General features: G+C 42.8%; 2 protein-coding genes across 20 annotated transcripts in view; one reads left to right on the top strand and one right to left on the bottom strand.

Annotated features, from left to right (window-relative positions):
- Window positions 1–10921, top strand: part of LOC121689599 (calcium/calmodulin-dependent protein kinase type II delta 1 chain) — an 89218-nt gene extending 78297 nt beyond the window's left edge. For 4 of the 8 annotated variants that reach the window (XM_042069536.1, XM_042069534.1, XM_042069538.1 and 1 more), the window contains 5 exons: window positions 8–56; window positions 6231–6306; window positions 6707–6801; window positions 7594–7822; window positions 8148–10921. In XM_042069536.1, coding sequence (XP_041925470.1) covers window positions 8–56; window positions 6231–6306; window positions 6707–6801; window positions 7594–7822; window positions 8148–8151 — 453 coding nt within the window. In that variant the 3' untranslated portion in view covers window positions 8152–10921. Of the gene's footprint in view, window positions 1–7; window positions 57–6230; window positions 6307–6706; window positions 6802–7593; window positions 7827–8147 lie in introns of those variants that run through there. The other 4 variants (XM_042069539.1, XM_042069541.1, XM_042069540.1 and 1 more) reach the window with 2 other exon arrangements.
- A 1278-nt stretch (window positions 10922–12199) lies between these two features.
- The window catches only part of LOC121689592 (ankyrin-2-like), an 88502-nt gene continuing 74827 nt past the window's right edge, over window positions 12200–25874 (bottom strand). For all 12 annotated transcript variants that reach the window (XM_042069514.1, XM_042069515.1, XM_042069516.1 and 9 more), the window contains 5 exons: window positions 16276–16359; window positions 15911–16075; window positions 15406–15594; window positions 14866–14957; window positions 12200–14206 (listed from right to left, as the gene is read on the bottom strand). In XM_042069514.1, the coding sequence (XP_041925448.1) occupies window positions 13918–14206; window positions 14866–14957; window positions 15406–15594; window positions 15911–16075; window positions 16276–16359 (819 nt within the window). In that variant the 3' untranslated portion in view covers window positions 12200–13917. The remainder of the gene's footprint in view (window positions 14207–14865; window positions 14958–15405; window positions 15595–15910; window positions 16076–16275; window positions 16360–25874) is intronic.

The raw sequence follows: 25874 nt of genomic DNA, 5'->3' as shown, positions 1-25874 counted from the left end.
CCTGTAGGAGTCCAGCGAGAGTGCTAACACCACCATCGAGGACGACGATGTGAAAGGTAGGACGAGTTCACCTCCATGTAACGCTTCCCTTCTCCTCCAGCTCTTCACAGAAGCAGAAGACTCCAAACCCTCACCGTGTGTCCCTACATACAGTAGGATTCCATACCATAGAAGTCCAAAATAATACAATAGCAACGCGCAGCTCACCTGGTGCTGTTATATCCATGACTAATAGCAACAGGTGGTTGGTGATGAGCCCCAGATATTCTCTCCATGTTTCTGACATTGATGCATGACTCTTCCTTTTCTCATTTCCCTCCATCACATTACCTTCACGACTTGTAGTCCCTCATCATAGTGTCACTCATCATAATGTCCCCGTGAGTAGCACCACTATCCTGCTGTATATGCTCCACACTCTCTTGACTTGTTCCACAGGCATCTTTCCCTCCACAGCAGTTGCGTAGTGTATTAGCTTGTGTTTCATTGCACCTGATGGCCCCTCCAACTCACTTTGTAAACAAACAGTTTGCCATCGATCTGCAGGCTTTCAAGTAGTCATTATAAAACTCTGCTGGAGTGGGATGGAATGAGTTGATATGCTGCAGAAAAGTCATTAAAGTGTAAATGTACTTAAGGGCATGGTCGTCAGTTTTGATCGTTATTTTTTTGCTCGATGTTGAATAAAAAAAGCTTGAGTTTTCATCACTCGCACCAAAATGAAATGAGGCCATTTATCAGAGCTCTTTTTCAGCCTCCCCCAAGCTGGTGTCATTTACGTCCAGTAAAGACAGGCTTTTATTACTGTTTGTGGAGCTTGCATTACTGTTTGTGGAGGGGATGACTAGCTAGAAAGACATAGTGGAAATGTTTTTTTTTTTTTAAACGGCAAAGAGCGAGCCAGTGCTCGTGTGTGTGTGTGTGGGGGGGGGGGTGCGACCTTTTAGGCCATTATCATTCCACTGAAGGATCCAAATTACATACCACTAACAAAGGCTCTGAGCCGACACCATTTCCATAATGGGGTCTGTGTGACACAGCTTAAGGCCCTTTCTGCTAGGGAGTGATTTGTGCTACACTGGCCTGCACTTGTCCAGATGCACTAACTGTTGTTGCACGACACAAGCCATTGGAAAAACTGGGCTTAAGGGGCCATTTTAAAGGCCCCTTCACACATCTAACCAAGGGTTGAGCTGTAAGAGCACCTCCATTAGCTTATCATCTGTGCTGGTGTCTCCAGCACTTAGCAGCAAAAGGATTGGATTTTTTGTGGCAGATGTGAGCTCAGACAAATAGAAGCAATAGACTAATGTTGAAAGTCACTGTTGTGTAGTATATAGCTATACTCATTATTTGTGTGTGTGTGTTTGTGTGTGTGTGTGTGTGTCAGTGCTTGCGTACTTGAATGTGTGTCTCCAGCTAATTTGGCCTAACATTGCCCACTCATGAACCCCTTTCATGGTTCATATTTTTTTAATTGCTTTTCACTCTCCTCACTTTCACTTTTTCCGATCTTTTCTGTCTGTATTTTTGTATTTTACTTTCTCTTTTGTGTTACTAACTATCTCCTCCGCAAGGGAGCATGACCCCAATCACCACAATGAATCTTATTGTCACCTCCTACCTGGAGGATCTTTTCAAAAGCCCAAAACACCTCCGGCAGATTTAATTAGAGGATGGATGAGGTGTTTGGTGGAGGACAATTGCCCAGGCTATAAAGGGGTTGGTGCAGAGAGGCTGCCTCAACAAAGGCTTCACCAAGGCCACAATGGCCATCTGTTGTTCTGTCCTACAATGTGGCCCCCGATTGAAGTCCTGCTGATGGATAACTGTGTGTGTGTGTGTGTGTGTGTGTGTGTGGTATATGTGGACAAAGTTGGGAATAGCGGTGTAATTGCAAAAAGAAACAGCTGTACAAATATGTCATGGTAGACTAAAAGAATGAAACAGAGACCCGTGTGTTTCTTGGACTGTCAGGGAAGCAGCATATGTCACCTCTTTTCCACAATTTTCTGATGTCATATTTTAGTCAAAGTACCAAAAGGATGAGACACCGCAACCCCCTTTTCAATTCAATCTGTAGAGCCCTGTTTAGAGTTGACTTTTTTTTCACTAACAGGTCCCGAGCTCGCAGGGGGGGAAAAAAAGACACATTTTCACGCTTTTGATTTTCAGTCATGACTGGAGGCTTCGTCCTGATAAGTCAAATTGGGGTGATCTTATTGAACATGCTGGCAGACTTCATCACTTTAGTCAGCAAATCTGAATGGCTTGCTGCATCACTGCTGCATCACATGTTTTCAGACATGGGCAGTCAAAAACAAACGACTGGCTGATGCTATTCTGGTGATTTTGCATTGGTAGCCAACCCAAATACCCAAATACCCAAATCCATGCATAAAAGCACTGAACATGTTTCATAATGTGTCCCCTTTAACCCATTGTGGTTATTCAACCCCCACAACAATTGCTTCCTAATAGCACCAGTTCATTTGATCTGATTTGATGGATGACAGGTAGACTGCTATGGGGAGTTGGACTCTCAGGGGCCGTTTATACGAGAACGATTGCGAAGGAAGACAACAAAATATTTTATCATAAGTGTCTTTCGTTTACACGGCGACCCCACCATATCGGGGCTTGAAGACGCAAAAATCTGAAGACTCATTCCAGAGTCCACCACCACCCAGCGGTCTGGAATGCATATCCAATCGAATATCACATACTCTACATTCGTCTTCATACAAAGATTTCCCCCTGAGAATGCTCGTCTAAACGCAAATAAAAAAATGAAGACGAGACGCCACTTCTGCGTCTTCTCTTTTCATCGTCACCGTATAAACGTAGCCTCAGTGTCTTTGATGTTGTCATTTTCCTCATGTTGGTTTTCCCTCCTTTTTGTTTTCAGTTTGGAATGCTGAAAACAAACAAACAAAAAAACAATGCATGGCTTGTTTACTCATTTTTGTTTTTTTATCTCATGTCATTTTACATTTAATTAATTTTGCCTTTACATCTGATTTCCTTTGTCTTTTCCTCTGTTCTATTTTTCCTGTTATGTTGTCCATATTTACTTGTGTTGCTTTTTTTAACCCACCATTTTCCTATCATCCTCATCCTTTTCTACTACAATGTGTGTCCACTACCCATATCACCCCACCACCCCACACATGCTCACTCTTGAACCCCCACATTACACCCCCCAACCCCCACCCCTAAAAAAAAAAAAAAAGTGCGACGCTACAAAGTGCCCCCACGTCCTCTAGTGCTCCGACGCTCTTTCACCTATTCTCCACCTGTACCACCGCCCCCTTACACCAGGGAGCGCTATCCGTCTCCTCACTCCTCACGCTCCCCTTCCCGCTCCCGCTCCCACTCCTCCTCTTCTGCTGCCTCCTCCTCCTCCTCGTGCTGGTACTCCTTGAGTGTGTGGCCCAGTCCGGGCGCCCTCTGCCAGGGCCTGCTGCGGTTACTCGTGGTCGGCTACCTGTTCCTGTTCGTCTGTTCGTTTGTCGTGTTCCTCTCAGTCCACTCCCCGTCCTTGTCCACGTCCACGTCCGTGTCTGTGTCCATCAACCGCCGGGGCGAAGCGTTGTCGCCTCAGGGCTCTGTGAAGCACAGGGCCTGCCCCAGCCGCAACAGCACCCAGCGTAAGTGCCTCCCCACTGCTGGAGCCCAGACATGATGCACATGTTAGCCACCATAAGCTAACTGTACGAAGCCCAGACATGATGCACACATTAGCCAACATAAGCTAACCCCTTAGAAGCACCCTAACTTTACAAAACCCAGACATCACAACACATGTTAGCCACAATAAGCTAACTGTTTAGAAATCCCCTAACTTTCCATGTCACCGCTAGCTTCCCAACATCAAAGTGAGGTTTAGATTTAAGCCCAGAGAGGTCCACGCTTCAAAGGACCCATAGGCCCTCTTAAAGCCCAGCCACTTTAGTGCCACAGAACCTGCAGCACAGCAATAATACGCACAGCTGACATTCCAGCAGTTAAGAACAGTTAACCCCTTCAAAAAGGAGTCTATTTATAGTGTTAGGTGGTGCATTAGTATAAGCCACTCAGTGAAAATGAATCACTCCAAAGAAAGACAGCCACAAAGATCATTGAGATGAGTGGCCAATAGGTTTTCGTTCTTTAGGACAAATGACTAGTGTAGTGAAGTAGTATATTTTTAGAGGTGGACTGTTGCCAAGGATTAATCTGGATTTGGGATTTTAAATTAAAGTGTGTGCTGCCCCCTGTAGATAAAAGGTGGTGTTACAGGACCCAGGACAGTGTATGTGTGTGTGTGTGTGTGTTTGGTGTACATGTGTATAAGAATGTTGCGAGCCAGATAGAACTACACTTCGGCATACTTTACACTGGCATACTTCAATGCTTGTATTTAATTACGTAATAGGATGAAACTGCACAAAAAACTTACATTCAGATACAGTGTCTCATAGGCTACATACGGCGCTATTGAGAATCCAGTGTTTGGCAATCACTGGAAAGGAAGTAGACCATTTAAAAAGATTTTTGTCTGTCTGTCTGTCTGGTGTCCTGGAATGACCAGTACACAGAGCAGCCTCATAAGAGACTCATCCCAAGATCAAACTTTCAGTCCTGCCCCTGTTTGTATTATTTTTTTATTTCTTTATTTTTTATTCAGTGTAATATATTGCATCTGACAAACCCAGGCCCACTACGTGCCCATGAAATTGATTTTGTTTTTGCTGAGCGAAGGAGTGTAATTCCACATGAGCTGGGCTTGATTAAGGATGCTATTACACACTGAATATAGAGCCGAGTGAGAGGGTGGAAAATAAACACCAAACTCAAACAAAAAATGTGAGGCCATTATTTCAGACGAGGATGGAGTGGTGTGCCTCAGGGAGCTCCATGTTGCGTGGAAGTTTTGAACTGAAAAGGAGCTTATAACAAGGCCAGAGGGGACACGTGGAAGCAGGGCCCATGATTAGACAACACATTGTTTATGTAAACAGCATTGATATATATATTATATGACCTATACCGTATATAATGTATTTCTCTGGCAGTCCAATGCAATTGGCCTCAGTACTTCCTCCCAGATGGCAGAGTTTCTCTTTTCTGACTTGTCCTCTTCACCCACACTCACCTTGTACAACAATATTGTGAATAATTCTCAAAGAGAAAAAAAGACCTGAGTATGTAATATATTATCCGTTTGCAACAGTGTACAGAGATGTCAGCAATACCAGGGGCGATATAAGGTCAGTGTCAGATTGCATCATGTTTCATTGGCCGCTCCTCTGCAAATGCCGAGACCCACTCTCGGGCTCGGAGATCTACAGCCACCATGGGCACTATCTGTTTGGATAACTCCCAATTTTCTGCCCCACTGACTTTTACGGCATGACACACTCGAGGGCAGCGCACTAATGAAGTGTTCATTGGCATACAGCCCAGAATGATTCAGTCGTTCATTTATAAGCAAGAGGAAGAGAGATGGTGAGAGAGAGAGAGTGAGAGAGCAATCAGAACAGAGAGAGTGAGAGAGCAATCAGAACAGAAAGAGAGTGGTGGAGAGAGCAATCACATGTGGCCCAACACTAACACTGTCCGCACTCTTTCCGGCCTCGTTGCTTGATTTGTGCCTGTGACGTAATGCACTCTTGTCATTCCACTCTCCTCTCTCCTCCATGCCCATAAGCACACATTCTAACAGAACTCTCTGGAATGTTCTTGCATGTTCCAAACTCCCTTCTTTTGTTGTCCCTTAGCTTACATGTTAACCATGAAAGGTAAATGTTTTGTTGGTTATGTCTGTTTATTTGATTGTTTTTTGTATATCATTATTTTGTTTGTTTGTTTGTTTGTTTGTCTTTCATTGTTGATGGCTTGTCTGTCTTTTGTTTCCCCACATTGGACTTTCCCTTTGTCCATTTTGCCATGCTGTATCTGCAAAGAGTGTATACAGCATAGGGTTTATTTTTGTGTTTGTTTATGTGAGAGGTCAACTCATTGGTGAAAATTTTACATCATGACCTATTCATTGTGTTTACATTCCAGCTCAGTGGTCCAGTTAATTATGGGGCAGAGTTCAGTTGTCCAGTAAAAGGATAGGTTGCCATTGCAAAACATTAAAGTGCTAAAAAAGCTGTTAGATTATACTGGTCATTATGTCACAAACAGAACTGTGATATTGAATATTTGATTTTCTTTCTCCACTTTTCCCATTTGTGTTGTAGCACGCAAGCAGGAGATCATCAAAGTAACTGAGCAGCTGATTGAGGCAATCAATAATGGAGACTTTGAGGCCTACACGTGAGTCCTACAGAAAGCACCCCGCACACCTGTCATAGAGCACCACATTACCACACCTGTCATAGAGCACCACATTACCACACCTGTCATAGGGCACCACATTACCATACCTGTCATAAAGCACCACATTACCACACCTGTCATAGAGCACCACATTACCACATTACCACACCTGTCATAGAGCACCATATTACCACACACCTGCCATAGAGCACCACATTACCGCACACCTGCCATAGAGCACCACATTACCGCACACCTGTCATAGAGCACCACATTACCGCACACCTGTCATAGAGCACCACATTACCGCACACCAGTCATAGAGCACCACATTACTACAGGACTTTATGGAATTATCCCTCCTGAGAGTCTATGTATTTCCTCTGTGACCTTTCAGGAAGATCTGTGACCCTGGCTTGACCTCTTTTGAACCTGAGGCCTTGGGGAACCTGGTCGAAGGCACCGACTTCCACCGATTCTACTTTGAGAATGGTAATGTCCAACTGTAGCATATAGCTTTACGGCATACAGTGTTTGTAGATAAACTACTATTACTCTCGATATAGTTATATCATAATGACATGTGGACCCCAGAAGGAGTAGTGAGTCTGTGTGGTTCCACTATTGGGGATCCTATAACGAATAAAAACATAAAACAATAAAACATGAAATCATCATCCATGAGTCAAGAATTGAAATGACACATCACACACCACTAGAGTCTTTGACAGTAGTCGGAGAGTATGACATGTGAGCGTGTGGTCAGAGGCTGTGGCTGCCCGCCCACATTGTGGTCTCACTCTGGCCTGAGTCACGGCCACAGGGCGGAAAGAGAAACCATGAAAATGTCACAGTCACCACTCAAAAGCCCTCAGACACTGACTCAGACACAGAATAGAGTGGACAGTCTGTAAAGCACTCTCACCCACCAGTGGTTTTATGATTAGCATTGGTAATGGATGTGAAAGAATTGATTTATAGTAACTTATAATAAAATGTGGAGCTGTTGGAATAGTTCAAGATATAAATCGATCTGATTGAGAAGGGAACTTCATGCTTGAGTTGTTGATGTGGATTGTAAAAAAAAAACACCAGCATGTGCACACACTTCAGCAGCAACATCAGCAGGAAAATGAACTGACCTTATTGTTACTGATCATTGGGATCTCTTCAGTGGTTGCTGATAGGTGTTGGTTTAGGGAATGTTCATTGTTTACAAACCTTGCAAATCCCTCTTGCTCATGTAGATAAAGCAATCCCTCTCTTCCCCCCCACCCTCTCTAGCTTTGTCTAAGGGCCATAAGCCCATTCACACCATCCTGCTGAACCCCCACGTGCACCTGATTGGTGAGGATGCGGCATGCGTGGCCTACATCCGCCTCACCCAGTACATGGACGCTAACGGCATGCCCCGCACCATGCAGTCCGAGGAGACGCGCGTCTGGCACCGCCGGGACAGCAAGTGGCAGAACATCCACTTCCATCGCTCTGGCTCACCCACCGTGCCCTCCAAGTAAGCATCTTAGAGCACGCAGTCGTTCTGTATGAAATGCATTACATCACTAGAGTCAGTTCAGGACAATTTAGGACTATTTGTTTTTTTAATTTCTCTAAGGTATGTCTGTCAATAGTTTCCATGTGTTTAAAACATGTCTGGTGCTGTGTTTTTATTACCTCTTTTTAAACTTTTCTTTCTCAGAGCTGGGCGAAGGATGCTAATGCTATTACGTCAACTATATTTTCTGTTATTGACTCAAAGTTTCAAAGTAATATTTTCTCAAAACCAAAGCTTTCGGGATATAAATCTCCATATCTCTCTCTGTCTCTCACATTCACAGCTAGTATGGCCTCCGAACTGCCAGGGAAACACTTCCTGCCAGCTGAGCATTCATCCTGCCTACCCAGTCTCGATCACACCCTGTCCCCGCCCACTTCAATTGCTCTACCCAATGGGAGTCTTGTTTACATATCATCACTGCTAGACTTGGGGATCTAGAGTGGTGGGCCGGCCAACTCATGATATCATTATTGTGTGTCTTTTTTTTTGTATAAGTTGGGATGGTGCACATCATTTCTGGGCTGATGCTTTTACGTCATTCCCATAACAGTGCAGTAATCACAGACAAGCATGTAATTAAAGTAACCCATGGAACTTCCCATTCCTTCTTCTTATTAAAGTGTTGTGATTATTGTCAAAAGAGCCAAGTTGATTTGTACACTTAACTAATTCCCTGTCAGTCAGTCACTTTGGCATGTGCTGTACTTTCAAGCTTACACATTAGAAGGGTTGAAATTTCAAGAATGCCAAGCTCGCTACCCACTTTTGTTATCCGTAGTGGTACATAGCAAGTAGTGAGAGATGTGTGACTGGTTCCCTTCATCAGATTAGTAGGGAGATGTGTCAGATATCACTGACTTAACCACAAAGACAAGGTTGCCAGCATATCTTAGTCACTGCCTACATTACAACACCGTTCTTTAAGAAAGACTACATACGTGTCATTTCATGTGCAATATAGCAACACTTTTTAAGTATACAAACTGAATGGCAAAAACAACTTGAGCTTGCTTGTATTTTTTGTTTGTTTTGTTTGATTTTGTTTTTGGTGATTTAGACAATGTTTTGTGTGAGTAAGGTGAAGTGCTACTATTGCTTTTACACTTGGGAGTATTAACAGTAGTCTGTGAGCTTAGTTTTTGAGCTTGATGCAAATCTGTTGTGCTGCATCTCAAGATGGTCAAGCAAACATTATTTCTTCTTAAACAAACAAATATATATATATGTACAAAATATTTTTAGAGGGGGAATTCTGAATATGTTTGGTTCCATAATCACAGCTGCACATGGAAGACATGTTTTAACAGTAAGGGAATGTAACACAGGTCTTTGTACCGTTTGCCACATCAAAGTCTTATTCTTTAACTTGTGGAAAACTCGTGGACAAGTTATCTTTTATGGTGAATTCAGTAATCTTATTTTTATTTTGTATTGTTTTGAATTAGATTGATTTTCCTTTGTCTTCTGTATTTTTTATATTGCAAAACTTCATTGACACGGTATTTCTCTCCGGCTCATGTTGATCTCTCTGATTTTTCTCACCTCTGGTCCTTCTTAACTTCCAAACACTGCATGAGTTAATTTTCTACGACTTTAGTTCCTCCACACTTCTATAAGGTCCCCATGACCCCCCCCCCCCCCCCCCCCCCCCCCCCACACACACACACACACACACAAAGCTCCTATCCTTTCTCCCCTTACCACACCCCTTGTGTTTGTCCCCTCATTATAGGGTAAAGTTATAAAGAATTATATATCTAGATGTTTTATTTTTGGTGCAACGTGGTGAAATAGTCAATGCATTAAGAAACATCCTTCCCAGAAAGCTTACTGTGTCAGTGGGAAGTCTTTTGCATTAATGTGTTTGATTGTGCGGAGTCATTTAATTTAGAGGGGAATCGTACATGTGTGTTTGCACAGTGGGTCAAAGAAGAGGGAAATTGTCAGTTGTTTGATTTGTTTTCTGGAAAACCACGTGTTTACAGTTTAAACACATACACACACACCAACAGATAAAGACACCCCAATGCAGAAACACAGCTTATATGATGCGACCTTAATACTGTTTTAGTGTACCACTAAAACAAATCAGTTCGATAAAGTAAAGTAGTTTTTATTTGTAATAAATTGCAAACTGATTAAAAGTTGGGAGGTTTCCATCTATTGAACTGTCTGCAGCCAAAACGTTTCTGTTTGTGACTGCGTTGGCTTATCAAGATTTCAGTAGAACACCAACAAGCCCCTCAGGGAAGGTTCAATAGAAAAGTTTAGTTTTTTTCTCTCTCCTCTTTTAGATTGTCTGCCCATCATGTTATTTTTTAAGTTACTCAAGCCATGACACACTATGGATAGAGTGTAAATATCTACTGCCACCATGGGAACAGACTGATATTTGACAAATATTTAAATAAAATGTGATTTCTGCCAAATCTGCTTCTCCTTTCTAATTATCTGCTCAGTTCTCACCTACTGAGACTTTTAATTTGTTGACTAACATACCCATCGTTTATAGTGGGCATCCACACAGTTCATTTGTTCAAAATGGGTCTTCTGTCTTCTGTCAATTTCAATATCTTTCAAGAACAACTTCAAGAAGTAACTTTTTACAGTTAAGCTATAAATGTGATGGACTGCCTGCCAGTGGTCTAATGGTCAAAAGTTGCTGGTTCAAATGTCCATGTAATCAGTTGAGATGACCATGCATTGTGTCCTGTGGTGGACTGGTTGTATCCGGTCTGTGTCACTTACCACAGAGACTGGGTTTAAGCATCGGTCCTATTAGTCTCCATGGCTAGGGAAGTAAATAATATCAAATAATAAATAGTCAAATGAATTTCCTTGACTGAAGGGAAAGACAAACACCTGTTGAACACATGTACAGTTTATTTGTTTCCGTCATATACACACTGCAGCTCCTGTTTCTTTTCTCTGGGTTTTACCCTTTTTTCTTTTTTTATTCTCCCAGTTATTCATTTTACTAATACATGCCCTTGTATATATTCATTAATAATTGTCATCACCATAGAAACAAGATGCTTATTTGTGAAACTCCAAGTTCTGACTCATTTCTTGTTCAACAATCAAAAGAGTTTTAATTTTTGTCCTCTAAAGCCATCATGTTACACACTCCAGATGCTATGCGGGGAAACCATAATATTGTCACAAAGAGTAGGATATAATCTTCACTGCACATAGATGCTTTAAGCCAACCCCAGGTCACACTTACAAACAGTGTGTAAGATGCCATAACCAGTTCATTTTCATTATTTTTATTTTCTTTTGCAATTGGAAGCCATAACTGACATCTCCGATTGACAATGATTCATACTAAGCATTTTCACCACACACACACACACCAACACACACACCGTCTCACATGCATATATTCATGAACCCATACAGATGGATATTGCAAATGAGCACCAGGAAGATGAACTGAGCATGAGATATCGGTAAAAAAAGACGCTGTGTGTGTCTATCCAGAAGCCAGTACAGAGTCGCCTTCTACAGGTGACACATTAATCTACATCTTTCTCTCTCTCTCTCACACACACACACACGTACACATATAGTTGGTATTGCATCTTGAATGAATACACTGAGAAGTGGGCCTTTTGGCTCTAACTGGCATACTGTTCTTTTGTATCTGATGTGGCTTAGATGGCCAGGACGGGTGGTCATGAGGAGCACTCAAGGCTAATATCCACAGGTACATTCAACAGACTACCGCTGCATTTGCATTTCTTGTTTGGCAAGTCAAAATGGTGTCTAGTATGTTGTCCTTTGAGGTCAACCTCAACCGAAATAGTAAAATGTTGATTTGGTGTTCTGTCTAAAACATGGCTCCTGTGCTATGTTGTCAGTTGAGAAAAAGAACTAAAATCTTGTGTTCCAGCACTAGTTCCTCTTGGGACATTGGTTCCACTTACCATATTGCAATTTGTTGTTTTGCAAGAGATTAATAACATTTTGATTATTGTAAAGCAGAAAGCTGGTTATTCCTGATCAGTTACTGAAAGATTTGTTTTGACATTCTGACGATTGCACTGAACCGTGGGTAAAATCAAGAGAACTGTAACATCAAAGCATTTCTTGCGGTCAGTCCTTAATTAGTATTACAATCTTAAATGTTGATATGCAAGTCCCTTACTATTGTTAAAAAAATCAAATATGAAGTGCTAATGCCTTTCTATATCAAGTCACAGCTAATGGTCTACTGGCCTGCTCTCTATGCTACTCTGGAGTATGTTCAGTCTTCCTTTGGCTCTGTGAGAACCATTGTGGTTATGCGACCGCTATCTAATATGACCTCACAAACTCAGATCCATGGTGTGAGAGGTATCACGCTTTTATTTTACAACATTTGCAACAACAATAAAGGACAAAAAAAAATCAAACAAAAAACAACTGAATCACATTCGCTCTCTCCTTCCACCACAAACAGTTAGAGGAGGCCTGGTCAATGCTTATGAGGACAATCGGGGTTTTGTCCAGGGACATTGGAACCAAATTCATCAGCTCAAGAGAGAAGATGTGAGATGAGGTGTGTGTGTGTGTGTTTGTGGTTGTGTGTGTCAGTTGGGAAAGGTGATGAAGAAGCTTGTATATTAGATGGTTTCTGGGGATGTCGTGAGCTTACATACAGTGCACAAATGATTGAAAAAAGAAAAGAAAATCAAACCTTAAACATTCATGATTACTATTTTCATTCAGGGTAGGGGGTGGGGGTTGCAGTGTCCGTGAGGTGAAAAAGCACAGTGTGCGCGACCCCACTCTCACTCACAACAAACACACACATACACACGCACACACACACACACACACACACACACAGAGACAGACATGCAGATACTGTATATCTCTTTGCTCTGAAGAATGTGACAACACACACAAAGAAATGACACAGACACACAGAAAAAAGTGGACAATCAGACTGGACAAGCTGGACAGGATGGGACTGTACAAACCAGGTGTGAAAGGCTTTGGATTCTGTGATACCAGACGTTTTTCTCTCTCCGATACCCAGACTCAGATGGGGAAAACAAGGAGATTCTGATTTGCAGACACATTCAAAAGGACACAACACACTCTAACTTGGCAAGCAGTGGTATGACGTCACCCCATACTTATAGTGAGGCAGAGTACTCGTTTACGGGTCATGATACAGCACACACTAGCACATTCAATCTCCTTCCCAATCAGTCCTCTAAATCCACACCTCACACTGTACAAGAGGGCCTTGCCACCATACACACGGACTAACACATCCCAGTCTGTTGGTTCTGGTTAGAGTAGGTTTGTACTTGTTACGACAGGTTCCTCTAACAGCTGATGGGGGAGGAAAAGGAGGTATCGTGTTTTGAAGTCGTGTGATCCATGGGTGCTGAGCTTCATGGGGGGGGGGGGGGCGTTAGCTGGCGCATGGTTGCATGTGTGTACAGCAGGTATGGGAAGCAGTGCAGTGAGTTTCAGTGGAGCCCCCCCCCCCCCCCTTTTGCAATGTCTCCTCCTCAGATTCAAATGTCCGACGGCAAATAGGACTGTGCATGAGCTTCGGCCTCCCGGTTGACCCTTGCGCTTGTCTTCCTGTTGCTTTTCTCATCCCTCCGTTTGATTTTTTTTCCTTTTTGTTTGTCAGAACACAGCAGCCAAAAGTATGAAAAGAGCACGGCAAAAAGGTAACTATGTTTGTCTTGGTTAAGTCGGCAGACAACACAGGATAAGCTTTCTTTGGTCACAAAATTAGCAAATCAAAACAAAATAAAAACAAAATGCATTAAAGCATAAAAACAATGGAAAAGAGTGTTCTATCAGTTGCCACAAGGGGGTGTGGTGGGAGGGGAGTTACGTAATCAAAGAAACCAAAAAATGAATGAAAACATTCCAGGATTTGTGGAGCAAAGGCGCTGAGGGTCACAGAGAGGAAGAGCAAGGTGGCGAGAATCAGCAGTGCATTCTGGGGAAGGGTATTCCAGAGCAGAGATACAGGAAGAAGAGGAGGAGCCACAAAAACACAACCAGAGTGAAATGGTGAATGAGCAGCAACACCATCATTTCTTCTTTTCTTTCCTCTTCTCCTCCTTCTCCACCACCTCCTCCTCTTCCTCCCTCTTTTTCTGCCGACCCTCCTTCTCTTCCTCCTCCTCCGCCTCCTCCTCGCCCTTCTCTGCTTCCTCTCGCTTGTCGCAGTAGCTCTGGAGGAGCAGACGCAGGTGTTGCTGCAGGTGGTCAGGGCGCAGGGCTTCAGGGATGTCCTCCAGGCGCTCCAGGTGAGTGTGCTTGCTCTGGCCGTCCCTCATCACAGTCCTCTTCTGCGTGCATGTCTTACGCATCCGGGTCCTGGAGGGGAACGAAAGCGCAGAAAAGACATGAGACTCATAAAGAGCAAGAGTGAGCCAAGTATAGTGCGTCTGATAGGATTGTGAGTTTACTGGTTTTAAAAGTATGGTGCATAGATTTTAGTGGTGAAAATGAAGTCTATGGATATTCTTGTGTACAAGATAAAAGGTTCTCAGTATTATACTGAAATCCAAACATTTATTTTATTTGGTTAAAAATGCGAAAAAGATTGACTGAAAAATATTGTGCAAAAACTGTAACTGTAAATGCAGTATATTAATTGCACATAATTGCTAGTTTTGATAACAAAACATGCATCAGAGATCACACATTTGTTTAGGATTGTCACTGGCAAAGGTGAAGTCATTAGTTTCACACACCATTCTCATGAGATTTAGACTTCAAGCATGGACTTGCCCCCATGGGCCTACAAAGAAATCTGAAAATGTGCAGTTTTTTTGTGGCTCATTACATAATGGATGTCCATTAGAGAGGAAATGAAAAAGTAGGTCATTTCCTGTATGTTAATGCCACAGTCACGTAATTCCATGCCGTGCTCTAAAACCATGCCACACACTGTTTCAGAATGCCCTGACAAAAAGGGTAATTTCTTTTGGTCAGACGTGCTTCGGGGCAGAGACCACAAGTCACCACCCGACCTTTTCACCACTGATCCATCTTCCTTCACAACCTCCTTCTCTACTAAATGAGGCAGAAGCACTTTCCCAAATCCCCCAGCGTAACTCATAGCCTAGAATCAGGGATAGAAATGGGCAGCTGTTCACAAAAAAGATTTTCTTCTTAACATTTTCAGACAATTAAAAGTTCATAAATTGTCTACATATGGTGCACATTGAAAAGTGTGACAGTATTGGCATAAGATTTGATGCATATATAAATCTCTCTCCATAAAGCATAAATATGCCTATATAAATCTCTATAGGCATATAGGCATATATGCATATATAAATCTCTCTCCATAAAGCATAAATATGCCTGACCATCAGTAAAATCTTTATTATTCATGCCTCTTCAAACTTTCTAGCTACCCTCTCCTTTTCTTACAAAGTATAGAGAGGGAAGGATATTCCCAGACCATTCATCAAAAATGACTGACCTCCATGTCATGATTTAAATGGAAGGGAAAATTGCACAGGCCTACTAGCACACATGCATTCCGACATCATTTAGCCACTGACCTTTTCAAAGTCATCTTTGGCCGAGGGGAGATCCGCTGCCAGCGAGGGGTCACCGATCTGCTTCTCCATCCGCTCGCCCTTCAGCACCATGGTCTTGACCACCCGGCTGACTTTCCGACCCTGGACAGGCTCGGCCTCGAATTCCGAGGCTGTGGCCGTGCCCAATGCTAGCGGCTCGGTGACGCTCACCTGACCAGGCGAAGATGACACACATGGTAAACTGGCTTGGTCTCTTTTGGTTTCATCAGCTATGCAGTTGTAATAGTACAGCAGACAGTACATCTTCCACTTTCTCATGTACTCAACTGGTTGATTTCCCATATTGAAGATTAGCATATTTAAATGAATCATATAAAATGTTCTTGTTTTCTCTGTTTTATTTTCTGACCCTGGATAAGTTTGGACAAATTTAACCTTGTACCTGAAAACAAAACTCACTGATGTAGCTGATTATATTCCCATTATCCCATTATTTTAATGGTGGAGAGGAACCAAAAACACAAACCTCCCTATGATCTCCCTCGCTCCGTACCACGGTCCTCTTCACTACTTTGGAGAAGCCATCAGCGTCGTCCACTGTGATGGTCTCCTGCGGCGACCCCTCGATGGTCATCTCCTCTCGTTCCACTCCATCAGCTGATGTGTACTTACGAATCACCTTCCTCGTGATCTAAGGTGAACCGGTGAACATCACTTTAGGACATTGCAATCTACGGCTGTAGATGGTTATGGAGTCTTATATTGCAATTGGGTGTTAGATATTGGAGAACATCAGTATTGCATCCCCTTGTTCAACAGCATGGCAATCTGTTCACACCTTGTATTTGTGTTGCATATGTATTTGAATTGTGTTCATAAGAGTGCGCTTGCCTTCTTCACCACCAGGTTTCCATGTTCATCAGTATACTGCTCCTCGGTCACAGACTGGGGAGGAATATCCGGCATCTCATCACCCTGCAGGACAAACACACAACTCAGTCATCCTGCATTCAACACCGTGAGTCTATGGGGCAAGCGTCAAAATCACTATTTTACCTCAAAGACTAAGCATTGAGTAATTTACCCTTAAAACCTAAGTCTTGTTATAGAAGCCCATATAACAAGACCCACAACCTAATGCATGGGGTATGGGATACATAATAGGTCTACACTGTAAACATAAATGACACTGTGGTTTGACTGAGTCTGATTGAAATGTATGTCATAGAAGAAATACTTCCCACATTTTACTTTTTACAGTGTAGACCCAGAAAATAATAAATGAAAATGGAGTCAAAAAATAAACAAATGATGAAAGTAATAAAGCATTTTTTGCCCTTTTCCTTGACTATGCAAAATGCATTTCTGCCATTGTTCATTTGTTGCCACAGGCCTTAAACCAAGGAGAGGGCAAACAAAAACAAAACACAAAAGGAAACAAACACCCTTCTCTCTATGAAATCATTAAAAACACATCACACAAACTAAAGCTGCAGGACCTAATCAACTCACACACCCCAAACCTGTACCTGTATTATAACTCTGCGTCGGACCACTCTCGTGGTCAGTATTTCCTCCTCTGAACTATCGGACAGCAAACCTAGCTCCGATGCTATCTCCTGGAGGTGTCACAGAAACATTACTGGGTTTTGTGCAGTGGATTTATTTGTGTTATGATAGCAAGGCGTGTGTTAGCAGCACTAGTCTGTTCAGCTACAGGCATCACATAAACCACAAGCACAGCACTCATTTGGTTTGTTGGAGTGTGTGTGTGTTTGTGTGTGTGTGTGTGTGTGTGTTGGAGAAGTAGGTGTTGTAAAATGCTCTCTGTAAACCTATTAATATACTGTAATGTATTATATTATCTTGTTCTGTTGGTTCTGCAAGATACTATGGTGATGCATGGACGATGATGATGATGATGATATTGATGATATTGATGAAGATGAAGAGAACGGACAATCAAAAAATCAAAATCCATGCATAAGCCTGGTTCTAATCCAAATAAATATCATAGGGAGGTATGACTAAAAACATCATATGCATGTATAACAACAAAGCCACTTCGCTGAAGACTTTCAAAGTCATACCATGTTGTTTTTGTAAGCAAATTCCTATTTCATTCTGAGTTAATTCACACAGTTTTAAGGATTATAACTGCTTCCACCACCACACCTCTGTTACTGTACACTCACTGCAAGTGATGGTTAAACTAAACCCATGCATTACTTTCAAAACAGCCCCAAGGCTTATTGCATCCCATGCTGGCAAGAAATCTCTTAAAAGTTGGTGTTAGCGCTTAAGTACAGCTCAGGGACGTGCTTCTTTGGAGGGAGGCAGGGCACAAGCCAATGGTGCACTCATGCACAGGCTCTTACCCTGCCCAGCGAATCCTCATCATCGGTATCATAATAATTCCCTTTCCTCGGTGGAAGCTCCTCGGCTACCGTACCTTCGTACCCGAAAGCCAGTTCCCTATCTTCAGCGTATTCATACTTCTCCTCTTCGGGTTCTAAAATAATGGGGAATTCAAAGTCATCGCTTCCCATTGACACCGGCCTCCTGTCCGTTTTGGAGTAATGTTGGCTGGACAGGAAGTCAAAGCTGGGAGTTCCTGGGAGTGACTCGATGTGGTAGGGTATCTCGGACAAAACCTTCAGAGTCTCTGCCTCTGGCTCAGAGACGTCAGAGAATGATTGTTTGCAGTCAAAAAATTCAGAGCTTTCAGAGTCCTCGGTTTTGATGCTGTCAGTGTGAACCAGGTGCCCCTTAGTTGGGGGGTGTCTTGGGGTTACCGCATCTGGACCAAATGAGGCCAGAGTTTTCTCAAATTCAGAGAGGGCATGCCTAAAACCTGGTGAGGGCTGAGCTTCTTCAGCACGGTGCTCTGAAACTGAAACCACTGCTTGATAGTCAGGTGCTACAAGACTTTGACTGGACATTGGTGAGAAGTATATTGACTCAGATGTTTGTAGAGGGGATTCATGTATATTGGGTGTGACTGCTCTATGGGTTGTGAAAGTATCATCCTTAAAAAACTCAAATCGTTGGAATGTTTTCGCTTCTTGAGTGGAAGTGAGCTCAGAGAGTTCATGAGGAGCTTCTCTGGGTCCAGACGACACTGACACTCTCTGATCTAAAATGGTTGCATCACTTTCACAAATAAGAGACTGATTCAGCTCTAACCCTTCTGAGAGTTGAGCTGTCTCAACCTGAAAAGAAACGTAGAATTATCTTTAAACCATAGATAATCACATATAACCACTTGTCATCAACACAACTTACAGAAACTGACAAACCATGCAATGTTTTAGTATTTGTATATTGTCAATACGATTTCATGGTTAATTTCATGGAACCAATTGTCATGGAACCAAATGTCCATGCACTTCCATTATCACACATCTGAACTGTATTCCTCTTAAGTCGGACTCTTTCAACATGTTAGGTGTCAATCCAGTAAGTCAGAAGCATTCCCTGTGATCAATCCATGGTTAGCTAGTCCAAAGACAGAAGGTGTGTCCAATATCTCTCAAGCATAATTTTACACCTGCACACCACTGACATGCTTGAGTTCTTACCCCCTCTTGAGGTTCTTGGATTTGAAACTCAGGTACTCCTTGATGTGAGACCTCATCTCCTCTTCTTTTGTCTTGGGCTTGTAGCTCAGCAGACTCCTGGACAATAGTCTGATCTGTATCAGCCTCTTCCTTTCGATTAGCCTTCTTCTTTTTTTTCCTTGGACTTGCTTTAGGCTTTGTGATTGTCTCCTCAATCTGTTTTGGCTTTGGTGAGCTATCAGGTATTAACGGAGACTGGTGATGGGTATTCATTTGTTTGTCTTCTGATATGTCAGAGGACTGGGAAACATCCTCAAATTCTCCTCTACTTTCCTCAGATGTCAAGTGACCAAATGACTTAGTCTCAGTTGTAACTGAAGTCTTGATCATTTCTTTCTTGTCCTTAGCAGCATACACAATTACACTCTGCTTATGATCGTGTTGTGTGTAAGACACTAATGACTCAGGTGATGAGGGACGGTCCTCTTCTACCTTATATTCTATTGAATACTTGGACACAGGCGAACTGTGTTCCACACCAAGATCTGCAGCCTCAGGTGAAGGGCATCGGAACACAGTTTCAAATGCTGAAGTCAGAGGTGACACAGATCGGGAGTCAGACTGTGAGTGCTGAGAACTGGGTGACACTGATCTGTACTCTGAATGTGATGGCCATGAAGAATCAACATGTAAACTATGCTGCTGTCTGGTTTCAATCACAATGGCTGTATTTGTACCCAATTCAGTTTTACAACTTGCTTCAAATTCGCTAACATTTACTGGTGATGGAGGTCTATACTGAGGAGTTGGTGAGTCAGGAGAGAGCTGTGTGTTCTCGTTTAATGAAGATATAGACTCCGGAGAAGATGCTCTACCCTCTGATGGTTGGACTAATATATCTGGTAATGCAACTGCATGCTCAGGGATAGGAGAATCAGGAGACAATGGTCTATGTTCATCTACTGATATCACTGACCCACAGGATGGTGCCCTACTTCCACACATGAACATAGAGTCAGGCGATGAACGCTCAAATTCTGAAACTGTGTCGGGCGACAGGGATGTTAACTCACTCACTGTTGTCAAAGACCCTGATGTTTCAGAGATGGTCAATGAGGTTGAGAAGAAATGTTCCTCATAGAAATCTTCAGAAAGTGTTTGCTCATACTGGGCCATCTCAATCCTACTGCCTATAACCTCAAAAACACCAGGTTTGGGCAAGAAAGTCTCACCTTTGTACTGGGGGTCCAGTACTGGGGACATTAGGTTCATTGGAATGGCCTTATGAGTAAATCTATACTCAGGTACAATAATAACAGAATCATGTGAAGATGGAGTAAGTGTGTGAGATGTCTCTGGTGTCTGTCTGGGAAGCATGCTTGTGGGCAATTCCATGGATCTATTCTCTGGGATAATTTCTTCAGATGTTGATAAATCATGTACCACATTCGTAATCTGTGATATTGGTGCATCTACTGATGCCACTGAATCAGGTGATTCAGGTCTGTTTTCACAGAATGTTAATTCTGTTGTCTGGTCAACCTCTATGTCAGAAGTTATCGACTCAGGTGAGGATGATCGGTGCCCTTTTAACGATATGTGATAGTCTGGCAAAGATTGACCAAATCCCGGGATTGGGGAATCAGGGGTTAGGGGTCTGTTTTCACATATGGATGTTGTTGACCCTGGAGATGATGGCCTATGACCACTTGCGACAACAAAAGGATCACTAACCTCAAAATCTATGTCTGACACCAGAGATTCAGGAGTGTCTGACCTATGACTTATAGAAAATGCTGTGGATTCAAAGAATAACGGAGAAAACTGTTGAATGGGTGAGTCTGGTGATAATGCCTTAAATTCACTTAGTGAAGACGTTGATTCCGGTGAAGCTGTGCGAACATCCATCATTGCTGAATCTGGGGAGATGGGCCTATACTCTGGTATAGAATCCGGTGTCAAAAGTCTATCATCAGGCTCTGACTCTATTGAAACTGGTGACTCAGGCCTGTCTTCATAATCAAAGATATCAGAGAGTGCTGATTCATATTCTGTATCAGATAAGACTGATTCTGGTGAAAAAGATCGACATCCATATACAGAAACAGAATAATAAGGTAATGGTGAATAAAATTTAGGAATAGGTGAATCAGGGGACAATGGCCTGTTTTCACTGAAAGATAAATTTGACTCAGGGGAGGATGGTCTACTGGTATAGTCTAAAAAGCTAAGGTCCAATGACTCAAAGTCTAGGTCAGGTGTCACTGATTCTGGAGATGCAGATCTTTGTCCTGTATAAGAATACATTGGTTCAATGATAGTCAGTGAATACTGTGGTATGGGTGAGTCAGGTGATAATGACTTGAACTCATTAATAGATGCTACAGATTCTGGTGAAGAGCATCTGAGGTCAGTCATAAACATGGCTGAATCTGGTGACATTGGTATGTACTCTGGGATTGAATCTGGTGAGAGAGGTCTATCCTCAAACTCTGATGTGATAGATTCGGGAGATTCTGGTCTTTGCTCCAACTCTAGGAGTTCAGAAAACAATGGTGCATATTCTACATCTGATATATCAGATACTGGTGTGCATGACCTGTACCCTGTGGATGGCGGTATGATATCTAGCAGTAACCGTGTAAACTGTGGAATCGGTGAATCTGGAGAGAGCGCTCTATTGCCATTTACAGATGCTATGGACTCTGGAGACGAAGGTCTCTCTTCAGTAGCCATGAGTAGAAAGTCGGAAAATGCATAATCTAGATCAGATCCAACAGACTCTGGTGACTGTGATCGTGAGCCCATGGGAAGTCCTGTGGGATCAAAGAATGGCTGCATAAATTGTGGTATGGGCGAGTCAGGAGATAGCGCTTGCAACTCATTGAGTGAAGCATCAGATTCTGGTGAGCATGTTCTCATGAGGAACTCAGAGAGCAGTGGCTCATACTCTGATTCTGAGATGTCTGAACCAAGTGAATATGATGACATTGAGCCCGGGGAAGATGACCTGCACCCTGTGTTTGTGCACTCATATATTGTTGGTGCAAATTCAGGTACTGGTGAATCTGGTGACAGCTGTCTGTATTCATTTATTGATCCTGCAGATTCTGGTGAGGCTGGTCTCTCTTCAGTAACCATTAGTATGAACTCACTGAGGGCATACTCCATATCAGAGACTACGGACTCTGGAGATGCAGACCGTTGTCCTGTATAAAAATACATTGGTTCAATGATTGTCAGTGAATACTGTGGTATGGGTGAGTCAGGTGATAATGACTTGAACTCATTAATTGATGCTACAGATTCTGGTGAAGAGCATCTAAGATCAGTCATAACCATGGCTGAATCTGGTGACATTGGTATGTACTCTGGGATTGAATCTGGTGAGAGAGGTCTATCCTCAAACTCTGATGTGATAGATTCGGGAGATTCAGGCCTTTGTTCCAACTCTAGGAGTTCAGAAAACAATGGTGCATATTCTACATCTGATATATCAGATACTGGTGTGCATGACCTGTACCCTGTGGATGGCGGTATGATATCTAGCAGTAACCGTGTAAACTGTGGAATCGGTGAATCTGGAGAGAGCGCTCTGTTGCCATTTACAGATGCTATGGACTCTGGAGACGAAGGTCTCTCTTCAGTAGCCATGAGTAGAAAGTCGGAAAATGCATAATCTAGATCAGATCCAACAGACTCTGGTGACTGTGATCGTGAGCCCATGGGAAGTCCTGTGGGATCAAAGAATGGTTGCATAAATTGTGGTATGGGCGAGTCAGGAGATAGCGCTTGCAACTCATTGAGTGAAGCATCAGATTCTGGTGAGCATGTTCTCATGAGGAACTCAGAGAGCAGTGGCTCATACTCTGATTCTGAGATGTCTGAACCAAGTGAATATGATGACATTGAGCCCGGGGAAGATGACCTGCACCCTGTGTTTGTGCACTCATATATTGTTGGTGCAAATTCAGGTACTGGTGAATCTGGTGACAGCTGTCTGTATTCATTTATTGATCCTGCAGATTCTGGTGAGGCTGGTCTCTCTTCAGTAACCATTAGTATGAACTCACTGAGGGCATACTCCATATCAGAGACTACGGACTCTGGAGATGCAGACCGTTGTCCTGTATAAAAATACATTGGTTCAATGATAGTCAGTGAATACTGTGGTATGGGTGAGTCAGGTGATAATGACTTGAACTCATTAATTGATGCTACAGATTCTGGTGAAGAGCATCTAAGATCAGTCATAACCATGGCTGAATCTGGTGACATTGGTATGTACTCTGGGATTGAATCTGGTGAGAGAGGTCTAGCCTCAAACTCTGATGTGATAGATTCGGGAGATTCAGGCCTTTGTTCCAACTCTAGGAGTTCAGAAAACAATGGTGCATATTCTACATCTGATATATCAGATACTGGTGTGCATGACCTGTACCCTGTGGATGGCGGTATGATATCTAGCAGTAACCGTGTAAACTGTGGAATCGGTGAATCTGGAGAGAGCGCTCTGTTGCCATTTACAGATGCTATGGACTCTGGAGACGAAGGTCTCTCTTCAGTAGCCATGAGTAGGAAGTCAGAAAATGCATAATCTAGATCAGATCCAACAGACTCTGGTGACTGTGATCGTGAGCCCATGGGAAGTCCTGTGGGATCAAAGAATGGCTGCATAAATTGTGGTATGGGCGAGTCAGGAGATAGCGCTTGCAACTCATTGAGTGAAGCATCAGATTCTGGTGAGCATGTTCTCATGAGGAACTCAGAGAGCAGTGGCTCATACTCTGATTCTGAGATGTCTGAACCAAGTGAATATGATGACAGTGAGCCAGGGGAAGATGACCTGTACCCTGTGTTTGTGCACTCATAAACTGTTGGTGCAAATTCAGGTACTGGTGAATCTGGTGATAGCTGACTGTGTTCATGTATTGATCCTGCAGATTCTGGCGAGGCTGGTCTCTCTTCTGTGGCCATCAGTATAAACTCACTAAGGGCATACTCTATATCAGAGACTACAGAGTCTGGAGATGCAGACATCTGCCTTGTCCCAAAGTCTGATTCAAAGAATGACTGTGAAAACTGTGGTATGGGCGAGTCAGGCGATAAAGCCTTAAACTCATTTAGTGATGACACTGACTCAGGCGACGATAATCTAAGTTCATTCAACATGGTTGAGTCCGGTGACATAGGTCTGTATTCCGGTATCGAGTCTGGGGACAGAGCTCGGTCCTCCAGTTCGGACACAATCGATTCTGGTGATTCTGGCCTTTTCAGAGGTTCTAACCCTTCGCCAAGCTGTGGTGAGTATTCTATGTCTGAGATGTCCGATTCCGGAGAGGATGACCTGTGTGGCTGCATGGAGACGGATATTTCAAAGTGGGTAGGTGTGTACTCTGGGATGGGTGAATCAGGTGAGAGGGGTCTGTGGTCGTTTACAGATGCTACTGATTCTGGAGAGGAAGGTCTTTGATCACAAGACCTGGAAGTCACTATTAGTTCAATTTCTGCATCAGACAATCCTGAGTCAGGCGATTCTGATCTGTACCCTGCTAAGAAAGAGGCTGAATCAACAAACTGAGAGAATTGTGGTATCGGTGAATCTGCTGATAACTCATTAGATGATGCAACTGATTCAGGTGATGATACTCTGGGATCTGATAGCATTTGCATAGCTGATTTGGGAGAGATGGGCCTAAACTCAGGTATTGAATCAAGTGATAGAGCTCTCTCTTTTCCCACTTCTGACACTACTGACTCAGGGGATTCGTGCCTTTGAGATTTAGAGTCGGGAGACTCAACTTTAGGTTTTCCCACAGGTGAAGGAATATCATTACATGCAGGGGACACCTCTTTGTTGTTTTCTGCCATACCTGTTCGAGTTTGAAGTACATTAGCCTGTGACACTGAGAGTGCTTCAGAGAACTCTCTATAGTCAATTTCTAGCCTGTGCCCTGTAACTTCAAAAGTACCAGTTTTATCATTGAATGTCTCCCCCTTATATTGTGGGTCATACACATGAGCTATGTAATCTGTCAGAACTGCTTTATAAACAAGTTTGAATTCAGGTACCAATCGGGTAAATTTGTGTATTGTTAGCTCAGATGTGGCTGATGCAGTTGATGATGGCTCTTCATGATTTTCTGGTTCTGAAGAGTCTATTGATTTTGTGTTAGAATCTGGTTTAGTGATTTTACTATGTTTAGCAACCTCTAAGTGTTTATCAATTTCTATAATGACTGTTTCTTTTGTTGCTTCTATTTTACATGTTGCTTCATCTGTATCTCCTTTTTTAGACTCCACCATTTCAGGTGTAGTTACTGATTTTGTCTTTGAGTGTTTTTTCTTTGCCTTATCTCTTTTTTGTTGAGTGGGACTGTATGGTACAGTTCCTGGTTTGGTTGACCCTTCTGTTGAACCTGTGTCATCGTCATATTTCTTTTTTTGGGGTTCTTTTATTGCACAGACCAGTTCCAAATGTACTGGACTAATTTCAAGCAATTCTAGTGGTAGTAATGAAGTCTGTTTAAAGTCAGACATTACTGACTCTGGTGAATCAGTTCTGCAAACACTGTCAAATAAATCAAGAGGTAGTGGTGTATATTCAGTGTCTGATGACACAGACACAGGTGATACAGAAGATCGTTCAACATATGAGACCGATTCAGGGAGGTGGTGTCTAAATTCTGGAATAGGGGAGTCAGGTGAAAGGGATTGGAATTCATTAACAGAGGATATTGACACAGGTGACTCAGGCCTTTGTTCAGAGTCAATGGTGAGGACATTCCATGGCTCATTTTCATCAATCTCTGAGGTGAGTGAATCAGGAGACCCAGGAGACAACCTGCTCTGTGTCTCTGAGTATTCTGGAAGAAATAAATAGAACTGTGGAATGGGCGAGTCTGGTGTTAATGGTCGGTATTCATTAAT

This window comes from Alosa sapidissima, chromosome 18, assembly GCF_018492685.1.
Source record: "Alosa sapidissima isolate fAloSap1 chromosome 18, fAloSap1.pri, whole genome shotgun sequence".
Classification (NCBI taxonomy): Eukaryota; Metazoa; Chordata; class Actinopteri; order Clupeiformes; family Clupeidae; genus Alosa; species Alosa sapidissima.
The sequence above is the reverse complement of the archived record's forward strand: the minus strand, read 5'-3'. Positions and strand labels throughout refer to the sequence as shown.